Source organism: Zingiber officinale, chromosome 4A (genome assembly GCF_018446385.1).
Source record: "Zingiber officinale cultivar Zhangliang chromosome 4A, Zo_v1.1, whole genome shotgun sequence".
Taxonomy (NCBI): domain Eukaryota; kingdom Viridiplantae; phylum Streptophyta; class Magnoliopsida; order Zingiberales; family Zingiberaceae; genus Zingiber; species Zingiber officinale.
In genome coordinates this window covers 41,503,532-41,517,996 of record NC_055992.1, presented here as the reverse complement: position 1 = coordinate 41,517,996, position 14,465 = coordinate 41,503,532, and the positions used below count along the sequence as shown (strand labels likewise).

The 14,465-nt window shown below is 36.8% G+C and overlaps 1 protein-coding gene across 1 annotated transcript; it reads right to left on the bottom strand.

Annotated features, from left to right (window-relative positions):
• Positions 1-5,541: 5,541 nt before the first annotated feature.
• LOC121969853 (squamosa promoter-binding-like protein 12) lies at positions 5,542-10,257 on the bottom strand. Its single transcript, XM_042520131.1, has 5 exons — positions 10,046-10,257; positions 9,273-9,881; positions 9,038-9,168; positions 7,033-7,260; positions 5,542-6,165 (listed from the first exon to the last, which is right to left on the bottom strand). Exons 2-5 carry the CDS (start codon positions 9,866-9,868, stop codon positions 6,008-6,010), a joined length of 1,113 nt encoding a protein of 370 aa, XP_042376065.1. The 5' UTR covers positions 9,869-9,881; positions 10,046-10,257; the 3' UTR covers positions 5,542-6,007.
• Positions 10,258-14,465: the final 4,208 nt, after the last annotated feature.

Sequence of the window (14,465 nt, the reverse complement as noted above, 5' to 3'; positions counted from 1 at the left end):
AATTACGGCCGAATCGTAACCACGATCCGACCGTAATTACGAGTGGTTCATCCCTTGGTCCACTTTTTGTTGGACCAAGAAATCTGCTTCCCTTTTAAACAGTGTTGGAGACACTTCCAATAGCCCAAGACTCCTCCAACAGTGCTTATTCGATCCGCAATCCTCGATTTCTATCCATACGAGGGCGTCTCCAATGAGCTCCAGGGTGCCTCCCTGCAGCGAAACATTATCCTTAATTCTTATCTGCGCAAGGGCACCTCCACCTTATCCAAGGTGCCTCCATCTCGATCTGAGGTGCCTCCGTATAGCTCCAAGATGCCTTGATCACTATTCATCTGAAGTGAACTTTTGCCAACTAATTTTCTCAAGATACGTTAGTCCAAATAACAATAAATAACCTGAAAATAGAATTAATACTTGAAATAATATACATTATTAATTAGATCATGTCTTACTAAGATCAGGATCTAATCATGGTCTCAGCTTAGACTTTCAAAATGGATCTAAGTTGGACCAACACCTACAGTCCCACTAGGACTCGTCCTCACTGGATCACTCTTCTCCAGTGCTTACCTAACTTACCATTGCATACTTACTTGACACTTGACCCCCCAAGATTTCATGCCAGATGCCCCACTTCAGCCAGTTGTCAAGTCTCGCAGACCCAACTAGACTTCCTGTCAGATATCAACCTATCTGGTCTTCCTGTGTCAGTTATCAGGTTATCCAAATCTAACTGAACTTCAACCTGATGTCAAGTCCCATTAAATCTTTCATTTCTACACACTTGGTAAATGGGTTAAAAAATGTAGCATCTAACTTTAATCCATTTTCCATTCATCAAAATCTGAATTTGACCATTGGTGCTAAATGTACCAGCAATCTCTCCCTTTTTGATGCAATGATAACCTGAGTTAAAGTTAGGAAATATGTAGAAAAATAACATAATGTTTAAGAGAAAAGAAATATATTAGCATTTTGTTCATTCTCTTAATCATTGTTGAGTTATAATTTTAAGATGTTTCACATTTTTCTTACTTAAACTCTTACCCTTCCCCTTTAGTATTCATAAAAATAAGTATGTATAGTCCAAATGAATAACATACATAGATAGCAGCTAATGTGTACTAAATAACTATAAGTAGCAAACATAAGTTTGGTTTCTAGATCTATTTCAAGAAGAATTTCAAAATAAAAAGTGTTAAGTGAAATTTAAAGAATTTCTAAAACAATCTTTTTCAAAGTGTTTGAAAAAATATTCCAAGAAATTTTTTAAAATCATTTTGAGAGAATTTTATTAAACATGTTCTAGGAAAATTTTGAAAATAGTATATTAACAAGTATATTCCAAGTAACAAAAACTATTTTTAAAAAGATTTTTGCATTTTCAAAACATTTTCAAAATATTTTTCAGAATATTTCAAAGAAAATTTTCAAAGTATTTTAAAACATTTTTCAACATATTTAAAAGAAAATTTTCAAAATATATTAAAGAAATTTAATCAATTTTCAAAATAGATTCACCCCTTAACCTGATGTTTCTTTAAAAATAATCGTCAATGATTTGTCCTTGGTTAAATGTCCAATCTTTTTGAAATTTTCCTTCTTTTATAGAATTTTTGAAAAACATTTAAGAAACTTTGACAATGAATGTCACGTCTCAGAGGAGTCCCTGCCCAAAAAATGGACAACATCTCTCCTATAATAATGACAATGAAACTTGGATATAAGATCATAAGGTCGCACAAGTAATAATTAACATCCCATAAAGCTGGAACATACATAGTGAAATTCATGCTTTCAAAAAACTAAATGCTTTTATACCATTGTAGTCTCTGATAGAAAGAAACATACATAAAATAAAGCTTATAATCGACTCACAGTGATCTCCCGAGACGAACTGGGTTACGGCTTGACGTCAGAAGAGAGATCACGAAACTTAATCGAAAAGCTCTTCTCAAGGTTCACAAACCAAAATCCTCTACTGTCGGAATGTTCTTCACTTTGCTTGTGATCACCTCCTCTGATCCCCTACCTTTTGATTCTTGGGCGCATACATTTATAAGATGAAAGCATCGATTTGTAACCGATGCTTTCAAGGCTCTTAATCACATCATACGTTGAGGAAGATGAACCAATCATTTCCTCAACGTAAACGTTGCACATCTTTTGCAACGTAGCGATCTCTAACATTAACCACCTCTATTATCGTCACCCCAGTTAGCCACCCCGAGCTATATTAAATAGAGCTCGGGAGGAAAACACCATGTTGTTTTCCCGCTACCAGTCGATTGGTAAAGTCACCAGCCGATTGACCTCTATGAAAAAATTGACCGTTACACTCTAATGGCTCGATACCAGTCCACTGCCATACTTACCAGTCAAATGGTCTTCATGGGCACAACGAACAAAAGCATTATGTTCACTACTAGTCGACTGCTAACTTTAGCAGTCGACTGCACCAGTCAATTGGTATATCTCTGCAACCACAAATGTTGCATCCTTCTCAGTTGTTGGTTCTCAACCACCAGTCGGCTAAAACATTTGTCAGTCTATTGGTAAACCCTAACTTAGGATTTTACCCCCCGAGTACAATTACTTATGCACTCGTCCTTCCCCGCACAACTCTCGACCTTACCTTCAAATCTCTTCCATCAGCCTTGCGTCCCTCAGATGTCTCTCCATCCTTCATACCTTATTTTCAGGAGCTTTCATCGGCCTTATAATTGTTATCAGGTCTTCTCATAACCTTGCCTTCTAGCCTTCTTCGGCCTTGGCCTTTATCCTTGTCAAGCCATACTTGGATTTATACTTCCAAGACTCAAACTTGGACTTACACCGCTAAGACTCCACTTGGACTTTCACCTTTTCCAAAATCACACTTGGACTTTCCTCGTTGTACCTATATCATGTATACTCACAACACATATCAAATACAATAATAAACATAACTTAAACTTTTGCTCAAATATCAAAACTTAGGGTTTGAACTTTGAAAATTTTCGATTGCTCCAACTGGAGGTTTGTCGATGTTTCATCCTTCTTGATGAGACATCTTTTTTCTTGCACAACATAATTTTTAAAAACATCAAGACTAGGCTTGGGGTAAGTAGTGTAGGAGAAAAATGAATAAAGTGAAAAATAGCTCGAGTGATGTTGCCCTAATTTTTTGGGGGAAAATATATATATATATTGCTTGAAAAAAATGAAAAATAAATGTAATGCTCTTATGGTGGTTTCACCAATTTAGAGCAACCCCGTTCTGATATCACTTTTAGAATCATAGGCATGTAAGAGGGGGTGAATCATGTATATTTTAAAAATTATTTCTTTATCGAACTTTTTTAAAATTTAGTTCAAGTGCATAGTGGAATATAGTTAAGTAAAAATGAAACAGAAGACTGAAAATAAGGGCACAGTCAATTTACTTGGTTTGGAGCTTCCGGTGACGCCTACTTCAAGACTTAGGCCCCTTGAAACTATCGATGGGCGATCCACTAACATTCTCTATCAGTAAACTCCAGGTAAAATAATCAAGTACAAAGAGAAGAATAGGAAAGTGCAACAACCCTACACTTAGCAATAAATTAAATGACTTTAAATTAAATCTTTACCCAACACAATAATGCCGAAGTGGAAGTACTCGTGTGTTGGTGTTGGTCTGCCGGCAGCGATCTGATGTAATAGAGTAGTAGCACGGCAACAACACAGTAGTTTTGCACTTAGTCGGAGCAATTGAATGATCAAGTAAGCGCGTAGAAGATTGATTATTAAGCCTATGCTCGAAGTCCCCTTTTAAATAGCATTGGAGGCGCCTCTAATAGCCTAAGGCATCTCCGACAGCACTTATCTGATCCGAGTCCTCGGTTTCTATCCAAGTGAGGGTGCCTCCAACTCACTCCGAGGCTCCTCCAATGCGCTCTAGGGCACCTTCAATGAGCTCCAAGGTGCCTCCCCACAGTGAAATGTTATCCTCAATTCTTATAAGCGCGAGGGAGCCTCCACCCTATCCAAGGTGCCTCTATCTCGATATGAGGTACCTTCGCGTAGCTTCAAGGCTCCTCGATCACTATTCATCCAAAGTGAACTTTTGCCAACTAACTCTTGCAAGACACATTAGTCCAAATAACAACAAATAACTTGCAAAACATAATTAATACTTGAAATAATATAGTATTATTAGTTAGATCATGTCTTACCAAGATCAGGATCTAGTCATGGTCTCATTTTAGACTTCTAAAATAGATCTAAGTTAGACCAACGCCTACAGTCCCACTAGAACTCATCCTCACTGGATCACTTTTCTCCAGTGCTTACCTTACTTGCCATTGCAAACTTAACACTTGACCCACCAAGACTTCATGTCAAATGCCCCATCTAGACATCAGCCAATTGTCAGATCCTGTAGATCCAACTGGACTTCCTACCAGATATCAACTTATTTGGTCTTCTCGTGCTAGTATCAAGTCTTTCAGACCTAACTGAACTTCAGTTTGATATTAGGTTCCATCAAGTCTTTCATTCCTGTATTGGCAAATGGATTAGAAAACACAACATTTAACTTTAATCTATTTGATATTCATTTGACCATTGATGCTAACTATACCAACGCAATCATCATCTTAATCAAGAAGTGATGAAGAATCATATGTAGCCCTCACGAGCTAGCGCAAATAGTTCATGTAGGTGTGTTGCTACAAATAAGCTTGGGATCAATTCCTAGCGAGTGTGAAATGTCCTGATGGTTCATCACCCCTCCTACATGTACTACTGTTGCTGGCACAAAGTCTCTCATGATTTATCTCCTTTCAGGAAATGTGAGACCACCCTGGAGGGGCCGTCAAGGTGAATTATATATGACATATGGCGAAAATGGCATTCAAGAAGAATTGAAATTTGAGTTGGAATAAAATCAAGAGAATATTAAGGGGAAATAAGAACAAGAAAAAAAGGAAAAGAATAGTCTAATGCTTCGATTACAATGAAAAGGAACATAGGGAACATAGTCTAATGCTTAGCACAATTTACAATATGAGGTAAACTCTCCTTTTCGTAGTTAAAAGTCAATATGGCACTTAATCGCATGCTAAACAATTGAATTTTTTTTTACTTTTTAAAATTTATACCAAAAATAACATATAATATTTTTATACGCCCAACTATTTTTTTTTTTAAATTCACTTAATTATATATGTGAAAGAAACACTGAACCTATTCAGTTGCTAAAGTAACTTATGCTTGCTGGGTTGTTTTTTCACCACACCACACTACACCACACCGGGTTGCGCTTGAAACACAACGAATCATACCTTTGGTCAGATGGCGTCGATGAGTCCATTGCTGTACCACCTCTCAACGAGATTATTAGCAGACGACGACGCAGGACCTTCGCTCGAGCTTCTATCTCTTCACTTAAACTTCTTCACTCATTGGTAGAAGAATTTCGTTAACTTAATTTTCTAGTCAGGAAGAACCACTTAGCTTTCTTCAATGAGTTGCCCATCTTAGATAGCAATCTTATGAGCAAAAAGAAAGTTTTGATTTGTCAAAAAAGACAAAGATAATTAATCTTAAAAAAATGCTTAAAAGTGACCAAAACTGAGCACGAACTGCCTGATGAGGCACAATTTCAGTCTAAATTACAAAACACAGCGTCTCCTTCAGTCCAAATTCCTACTTCCACATCAACTGACAAAAAAAACCCAATTGAGTTCTAGCATTCAATTGCAGCAGTAGAAGCTTGATCCAAGTTCTAGCATTCAAAAGTTAACTGAGTTGTGAAATTGATGGCAGCATGAACAAGCAATCACGATCGGAAAACTTTACCAACCTCCGATTTGAATCATTCGAGTTCGTGGCATGAATAAATGTGATCTGAATCAAATGGAGCATGCTTGTAATGGGCCCTTTTGCAGCTGAAGACGCTTACTGTGCATGTTAAAAGGTAGCATTTGGCATGGTTCAGGTAGAGTTTACCCGTGCACGGCTCGGAGCGTTTGCAATAGGCTTAAGGGATGTATGGTATGCTAGCATCCACAAAGCCGACAATGGAAGAAGTTTGTCTGTGGTCAGGAGAAACCCAAGAAGTGGCTGACAGAAGAGAGAGAGCACGCCCAACACCTGGTGCTCCATCCAAATTCGAAGCTCCTGCAGATGCTTCTGAACCTGCTTAGAGAAAAAAAAACTCAGGATAAACTGAAAGGCGGTGAGCAAAGCTTTACAAGATAAGAGAACAAATGTGGCATTGCTTTACTTTATTCTTCTTTGACGCCTAACACTTAATTAGCTAACTGCAGCATTTGATGAAAACCACATGAATTATGTGTCGCAATGCGATGTAAATACAAATTTCCTTTTGAACACCTAGAGAACTAGCACCTTTGCCATTATTTATCAGCATTGCAGTTATGAATACAGTAGTAATGGATAAAAACTTGGGAGCATGAACCAATGGAGTTACAGTTTCCAGCGCATTTATCTTCAATTTACTTTAGAAAATTATCGACTCCGAACAAGAGAAACAACATGGTCTGTGACATAAACGGTAGCGAACCTCATGGATGAATAATCCATCAGAAAATCTAATCGGGGTTATCTATAAAAAGGAGAAGCAAGCAACAAATCTGAGTGTTAAACTGCTTTATATAACATTCCAGATTATACTAAATCACTCGAGGCATTAAGCTTTGACAAACATGTAACACCCCAACCAGCTCTATTGTCAAAATTTAAGGTTTTGCAATTCTAATGTCTCAAGTGCTACATTCTCTAGAAAATTGTATTTAGAATATGCACGCTAGCTTGTCGATACTCAAAGGTAAAAAAGGGTCAGGAATAAGGTTTTTCTTAAGGAAAATCAGGATAACATTAGTACCAAAGTGTCGTTTAACATTAATATATGCTTGCATAGATTATGTAGGACATATCACTTAATTATAGTAAATCAATCGATAATAAAGATACTTCATAAACCACTAGGCAAAAGCGAACACAAATGAGAGCTTTAAAATTATATACTTAGACAACATTTACCTTGATTGAGTGCTTCAGCGGCAGTGCCTTGAAGTGGCAAGAGCTTGTCACCCTCATGGTACAGGGATGGAAAGGCATTTAGGAACTGAGTGTTCGGCAAATGCAACTGCCCATCTATGTTGACATCTTTGATTGGTTTTATCCATTGTTCTCTCATTTGTGTGAACTTGAAGTTATGATGGTCTTCAATAGTTGCCCCTAATGTTGTTCTCCCGTGATCAAAAGCAGCTATATTCCATAGAAAGTTCAAATGATGTTTGTCATTTATAAAAAGCAAGGTAAGCTTTAGCATCAAGAAATGACACCACTGGTTCAAGTAATTTTCAACAAATTTTTTGTTGGTTGGCCATAATGCATGTCCGAAACTTAACAAGAAAGCAACAAAAAAATATCCAAAAAACACAATACAACCAAAAGTACCAATCGAGTATATGCATTACTCTTCTGCTTCATCATAGCTAATATGTGTATAGCTAGGGTTGAGCAATCAATTCAAAATCGAATTGACCAAACCGATTAAACTGAAACTAAAACTGAACAAATAAAAAAAAAATTCAAACTAACTGAACCAACCAAACTTTCTAACAAAAAGTGAATAAACTGAACTGATAAAATATTCGTTAATTTGGTTTTCGACCGAATTAATTTGAAAAGTCGGACCCACCACTATGATGCTAATTTTAAAAAATAAACACCACAACTGATTTTTGATATTATTTTTGGTGTTATTTTTCCAAACCCAATGTTTAGTGGTCTTAAATTTTGATTTATTCTATTTAACCAAATTAAGAGTTCTAAAATCGAAATCAAACCAAATTACCCGAAATAACCATTTTTTTTTAAAAAAACCAACAATCTAAAATAACCGAACTTAATTTTTAAATTTGATCGGTTCAGTCAGTTAATTCGGTTTAACCGAACTTTTGCTCCCCTATGTATAACTTCTTTAAAACATTCTTTGATAATTAATAGCAGTTGCATTTTATTACTACCATACAGCAGAATTTTCTTAATCTTTTGAACTATTATGGAGGAAACAAAATATATTTCCCAACGGTTACTTTACACTACCAACTATTTAAAAAAAAACACAACATTCTTCACCAAAAATCAACTAAACATGTTATCTCTTCCAATGCCTTTCCTAAATAGTATTTTTGAATCTCATATGTACAGTGTCAGAAATTAGAACACGCGGCACAGGTGCCCACCTATATCAGTGATTTCATTAAAAAAATGCAACTAAATACAGAATATTGTATTCTGGGAGGAAAAATCAAGCTTAGTAATTGCAATAAGGCATGTTGAGAAAACTGATGATTGATAAATCTTTTTGCTCATATCTATCTTAACCTATATTTAGGAAAGAAGATAAATCGATATTCAAGTCAGCAGCCTGACTGACAATGGTGCAAGTATGCATTAGTCTATCAAAAGGTGGCAAGATTTGTAAACATGGATCATAACCATATTGCTCAATGAAGAAAAAAAAAATGATCATAAGTAGATCAGAGGTGAAGTAACACTGATATTTATGTTGGAGCAAAAGTGAATAAGTTTCAATTTGACAATATTAAATCAAATAAACTTAATCTCACTTTCAACAAATGTTGAATACTTTTCTAGCTGAGCCTACTAGTTTTTAGCTTAATTAAGCTTCGACTATTAGTTCGGACATGGTTTGTTTGCCTTGTTCAAAACAAGCTCAGTTACCAGCCAACTTGTGAGATTGCAACTTTTAAGACAGACACATGGACTTAATTGCTCAACCAATTGCCATCTACATGTTGCCCCTGCTTGCCAGATCGACAAAGTGAATCATACAGAAGATAGAAGACAGTTGCACATTGCAAGACTAGAAGATTTTTGCTTCAAATATGCAGTTTCTGTAGTACTGCAAAAGGTCAAATGACCTATAAAAGTTCTCAAATCTAAAGCCCCCAACAAAGAAAAGTCAAAACTGAATAATAATAATAATAATATAAAGAAGAAGAAGCTTTTATACCATAAAATGGAGAGTGAGTTGAGCTGAAAGAAATTATGTTTGGGCGAGGCTTGCGACGCCGCGCATTGTGATCAGACAAACGCCGACGGCAGCTTCTCTTTTTCTGATCAAACTCCGACAAATCGTGGAACCTTTTTACAAATCAAAAAGGACAGTAGCATAAAATTAGGGCATTCATCCAATAACTTAGGTATAACCAATTTCAAAGCGTGCCATAGAAATTCATTTCATTGACCTGCTGCATTGCTGACAGAACCGGCGCTCCTGACCACCGACGACGACCTTGGGGCATTTAGAATGGGCTTCACATACCCTGTGCTTCCGGTGATAATCTTTGGCTCCGCTAAGATCAACGCTACAACCTTGAACCTGGCAATAAGCGCTCTGTGCGATCTGATGAGTGAGCTTTGGCTTCATGACGAGGGAACCAGGTGGAGAAACAGAATCCAAAGCTGACAGCGGGTTCTTCCCGGTGTTCTCGGCTGAAACATTCTCAAAGTAGGTTCTTTTACCAAGTTTCAGCCCTATCTGTGATTCCTCCAACCCGGCCACCTGCGCCGCGATTGGAAAAGAACCATTCTCCAGCAAAATTACGTTCTTGTCACAGTTCTTAGGGTTCGTTTCCCAATCAGAACTCTTCGCGGTCTTGGAGGAAGCAGTGGAAGCAGAGATGGTGCTCTTGGATGAGGAGCCATTCCCCAAATCTGAGCCAGAAGAAGCGCCGCCGCCGCCGCCGCCGCCTGCGGCGGCGGACAACTTGTAACTCCCACCTGAGGGTTCGTGGTTATCCCAATCCCACAGTAACGAACAGTTGGCGTTCCAATCCATCATCAAACCGATCGCGCTACGGCACAATCAAGGCGAAAAAAAAATAATTAAAAAAATAAAGCCGAAATCAGATTCCTAGTAGTAAACCCCAAAACGCAATTCAAGATTCAACTTTTGCTAAATTATCCACCACCAATTGATGCCCTGGAAGGAAACCCTGGGGACAAGAATCAATCATACCTGGGTCGACGGTGTTATTGTTCGAGATTGCAAGAACAGAACTCTGGGAGACTTCAATCCATGGACGAGAGAAGTGTATGGCACCAGAGACGGTGACAAACAGAGTATGAGCACGGTCGAGAATATCCTCCGCCTCCTCCTCAACCTTCCACCACCACCTCACTCGCCCACCACATATCCACACCAACTGGGCTGTTGCTGATGGCCAGTGAGCCATTGCTATCCTTTTAAATAACGCGCTGCCTTTCTTGTCCCTGGCACTGTGCCACAATAATCATCAACCCCCCTGCCACCAAGTTCCAACAAGCTTTTCTTCGAGATTTTTCACCTTTTTTTTTCCCTTCTTTTTTACTGTTTCACCACACTGCCATGGACAAAATCTCTGTCTAAAAGGGAAAAAAAATAAATAAATAAAGATTTCCTGGTGAATCGAACCACAACAATTAAACACAGTAAACCAATCTACAGTGGACCTTTGCTGGATTTGTTGCAGATTCTCTCCTGGTACAGCAGTGACCACATGCATTTCCTGACACAACAGTGCCAGAACTTATTGGACGAAGTGACACCTCTCTTGATTATTTCCCAGGTATTGTCTTTCTTTTTGGAATACTAAACTTCAGTTTTTTTTTTCTCCTGGCATGTTCTTTCCTATCTCCTGAGTGAGCATCCCAATTTTGTAGTGAGCAAGATGTCTCGACTGAGAAACCGCTACAGGGAGATGCATGAATTGTCAACATAAATGCCGATCGACGTTATTTCCTCTCATTTTGGATTCGTTTTCCTCCATGCCCCTTGAGCCAGTGCCCTTTAGCGAAAACTTCCTCCTGATGAACATTTTTTTTACTTCGAGAACAGTATGACAATCTTGATACAATCTTGTTCAAATTAACTGAGTGTTCTTTTGGAGATGCGATGATGATGAGCAAGGGTGGGGGAATGATAGCACTGGACGCAAGAACAGGAACTCTGCTGGGTGTTGGAACTCAAAGTTTTAACTCCAAGTAGAGAAGCTTTTGCTTTTGAGCTTAAACTCCCGGAATTCAGGCCCCTTTGTTCAGGATAAGCTTTTGGGGAAAAGGCGGCACTATTTAAACGTTTTCTTTTTCTTTTTTGCTTTTATGGTGTTCTTATTTTATTGATTTTATTTTTTTAATTAGCATCAGATTTTTTGACTTTTGGAATCGATTAATCCAACCAGTATAGTTCTGAGGAAGTTTTCCATCGCCACCAAATTAAGTCGAAAAGTACTTATAAAAATGTAATTAGACGGTCAGTATTGGCAGACCTATTTCTCACTCACTCACAAACAAATCCACTATGATATATCGCAGCAGGAGACTCAAATATTAAATTTGTTAATTATTTATTGAAAATGGTCATATGGACGTAGTGGTCATCGTTAGTGGTCATGCATGCTAGTTCAATTGTACTACTTGAATGATATATATATATATATATATATATATATATATATATATATATATATATATATATATATATATATATATATATATATATATATATATATATATATATATATATATAAAAGTTATTAAAAAACTTTTAGGAATTAACCTGATAAATGAATTGGTCTATCTAAATTATACAAATTTATGGGGAAAAATCAAAATAACATTCCTTTTTATCTAAATTATAAAAAAAACATTCCTCTTTCATTTATTCTTACTTTATTATTATATATTTTATTTTTAAAATTATTATTATTATTTAATTACTATACTTCATAGCTACTATACAATATAACAACTATCATCTAGTAGTTATTTATAGTTATCGTAACTAGAGTTTCATGACATATTGATAAAAGTTAAAATATTATTATAATATAATGTTATTTATAGATGAAGTATTTATATTGTAACAATTATATGTACTACATAAGTTAAAATACAGTATTATTAGAATTAATTAGAATTGAAATATCTATGTTATAACAGTTATAAAATTATAACTATTATACTTATGTAGTATTTATGATAATAATCAGAGATAGATGCACGTAGGAGTTGTCCTAGGCTCTCAGGGCTATGATGCAGTCGTAATTAAGGACATTCAGTTGTCTCCCAAACATCCACGGTTCAATTCCAGATATGGCGTATTTGTAGGAATTTTTTCTTTAAATAAGACTTTGCAGCTAAGGGTGCTAGGCTTCTAGGTCGTCCGCTGCAAGTGCTTCCCGATTTACCTTGGTGGTCGGTGGAAAATTTCCATGGGGGCGTGCCAGTCACCCCAGACTCGACGTTACCCAACCTGGTTAATCATTTTTTTTATTTATCCTCCAAATAGGACTCACAACCAAGGGATGTTGGGTTTATGGGTCGTCCGCCGCGAGCACTTCTCTATTTATCCTTGTAGCCGATGGAAAACTTTCGTGACGCTGAGACGGTCACCCTAGGTTCAACATTATCTGATTAATCATTTTTGTTCACATAGGGGTTGTCTTAGGTTATATAGCTAGTCCTTACGTGCATATAAGGAGTATACATTGAATTTTTTTTTAACAAAATAAATAAATAAATAAACAAATCAAACACACGAAGTGAAATTGATGAATTAAAATTAAATCGGGATCGAACAAAATCTATTGGGTAGTCACAGAGATAAAGAGTATGTTGATCCAAATAAGAATTAATTTGGCTATGTTATGGTTAAACTGAGTTTAATTGGATTAAACTAGTTCAATCGATTTAAAATGAATTATACAATTTTTGAGAAATATATTCTCTCTTTTTTTTTTTTTTTTTTTTTTTGATCTCTTTCACATACGCAACCTCACTCTCATCTCTTCACGTGCAAGTCTCCATATGTTAGCTTCTGCTTCTCCTTTTTTTCTCCCTATTTTTTTCTTTTCAATCGTAGCATAGATGGTTTTCTCTTCTCCTTTTTTCTTTAATAGCAGCTCTCTTTTCTTCTTCATCTTCTCAAGAGCAGCAACTCTCTTTCTTTACTTCCTTTTATTATTTTCCAACTGACCAATAACAACCCTAATCCTACTACCTCTTCAATAAAAATATCATTTGTTTTGTCTTTTCTTATTGTCAGAGCTAACCAAGACGGTCGTAAAAGAGGGCAAGACTTTCATTTTTTTTCCTTTTCATCCTTACAGTTCAGCTAAATTGATTGACTATTATTTATTTATTTATTTGACTGTTATTTTTTTACTTATTTAGTTATATATAACTTGAACTATTTTAAAATTAAACATCAATCTATAAAAATCCAAAAGATATTAATATTCTCTTTAACTTGAATTATTTTTATCATACCCCAGAGGAGTCCCTATCAGACGAAAATCTGGTAGCATCTCCCTTGTACTAATGACAATCTGAATCCTGAAATACATAGCCCTCAGGGCCTCTCAATCCTCGGCCAACACGACCGGAACATATATGATAAAATAAGTAAACATTCCACACAGCTTTATATAAAAACCTACTCCACTAATAAAGAGGTAAACACATCCCACAACGGAAAACCATCACAATGGAAAAACATGGGCAGCGTACTAAAAACTCGATATAAAATGCATGAGTGCAAGAACTACACATCACAAGTCTGTAGATCACAAAACAAGGAACCAAAGTTCGAAAATAGAAAATCATCTCAACACGGAGTGGGGACTAGCAACTAGAACCTCCTGACGGTTTCAACCTGAAATAGGAATAAATCAACGAGGGTGAATTCAAGAACTGAGCGGGTATCGATCAGACATGCATAGTAAGATATAGCTATCAACAATAATCATGCAGTACAATCTTCTGAATAATAACAGGAAATGCAAAACTGAACAACAAAAGAAGTTGTACTCACTAGGATCTCTTATCCAGATACAAGGGTCGTCAGATCAAATACCTCATGTCTCTTGTATGCATGTCAATCATATGCAACCACCAAAATGCAGCATCCAAAATGTAGTAATCACAAGCAATAAATGCAATTCATGCATATAATGCAAATAACATGGTCACCCCTGACGCCAGTCAATCACCTCACATGCGATGGTGAGGTCCAGTGGGTAGGGCTATGATAATTGTACACTCTGCCATCACTACTCCTGAGTGGCCGAGTAGACAGGATGCTGTCGGAGTACACCTATCCTCCTACCCCAAATATAGTGGGGGAGCCTAAGCTCTCATCTCCCTATGTCATAGTCAAGAGGAGGGATCCCTACCCGCTATCATGCTGCAGTCACACTATCCATGAGCGGACCAGTGGAGCCCTAACAGAGCAAACTGCACACACACTGCCTGATGTACCACTAACCCATGAATGGTTGTGTGTGCAAATTATATAACTGGTGATGTGTTCAACTATAAAGGAGCCGACAATTGCTCAGCATGTAATCATGCAAAATGGTGCATGACACTAAAGCATGTAACTCCTGAAAATATCAACC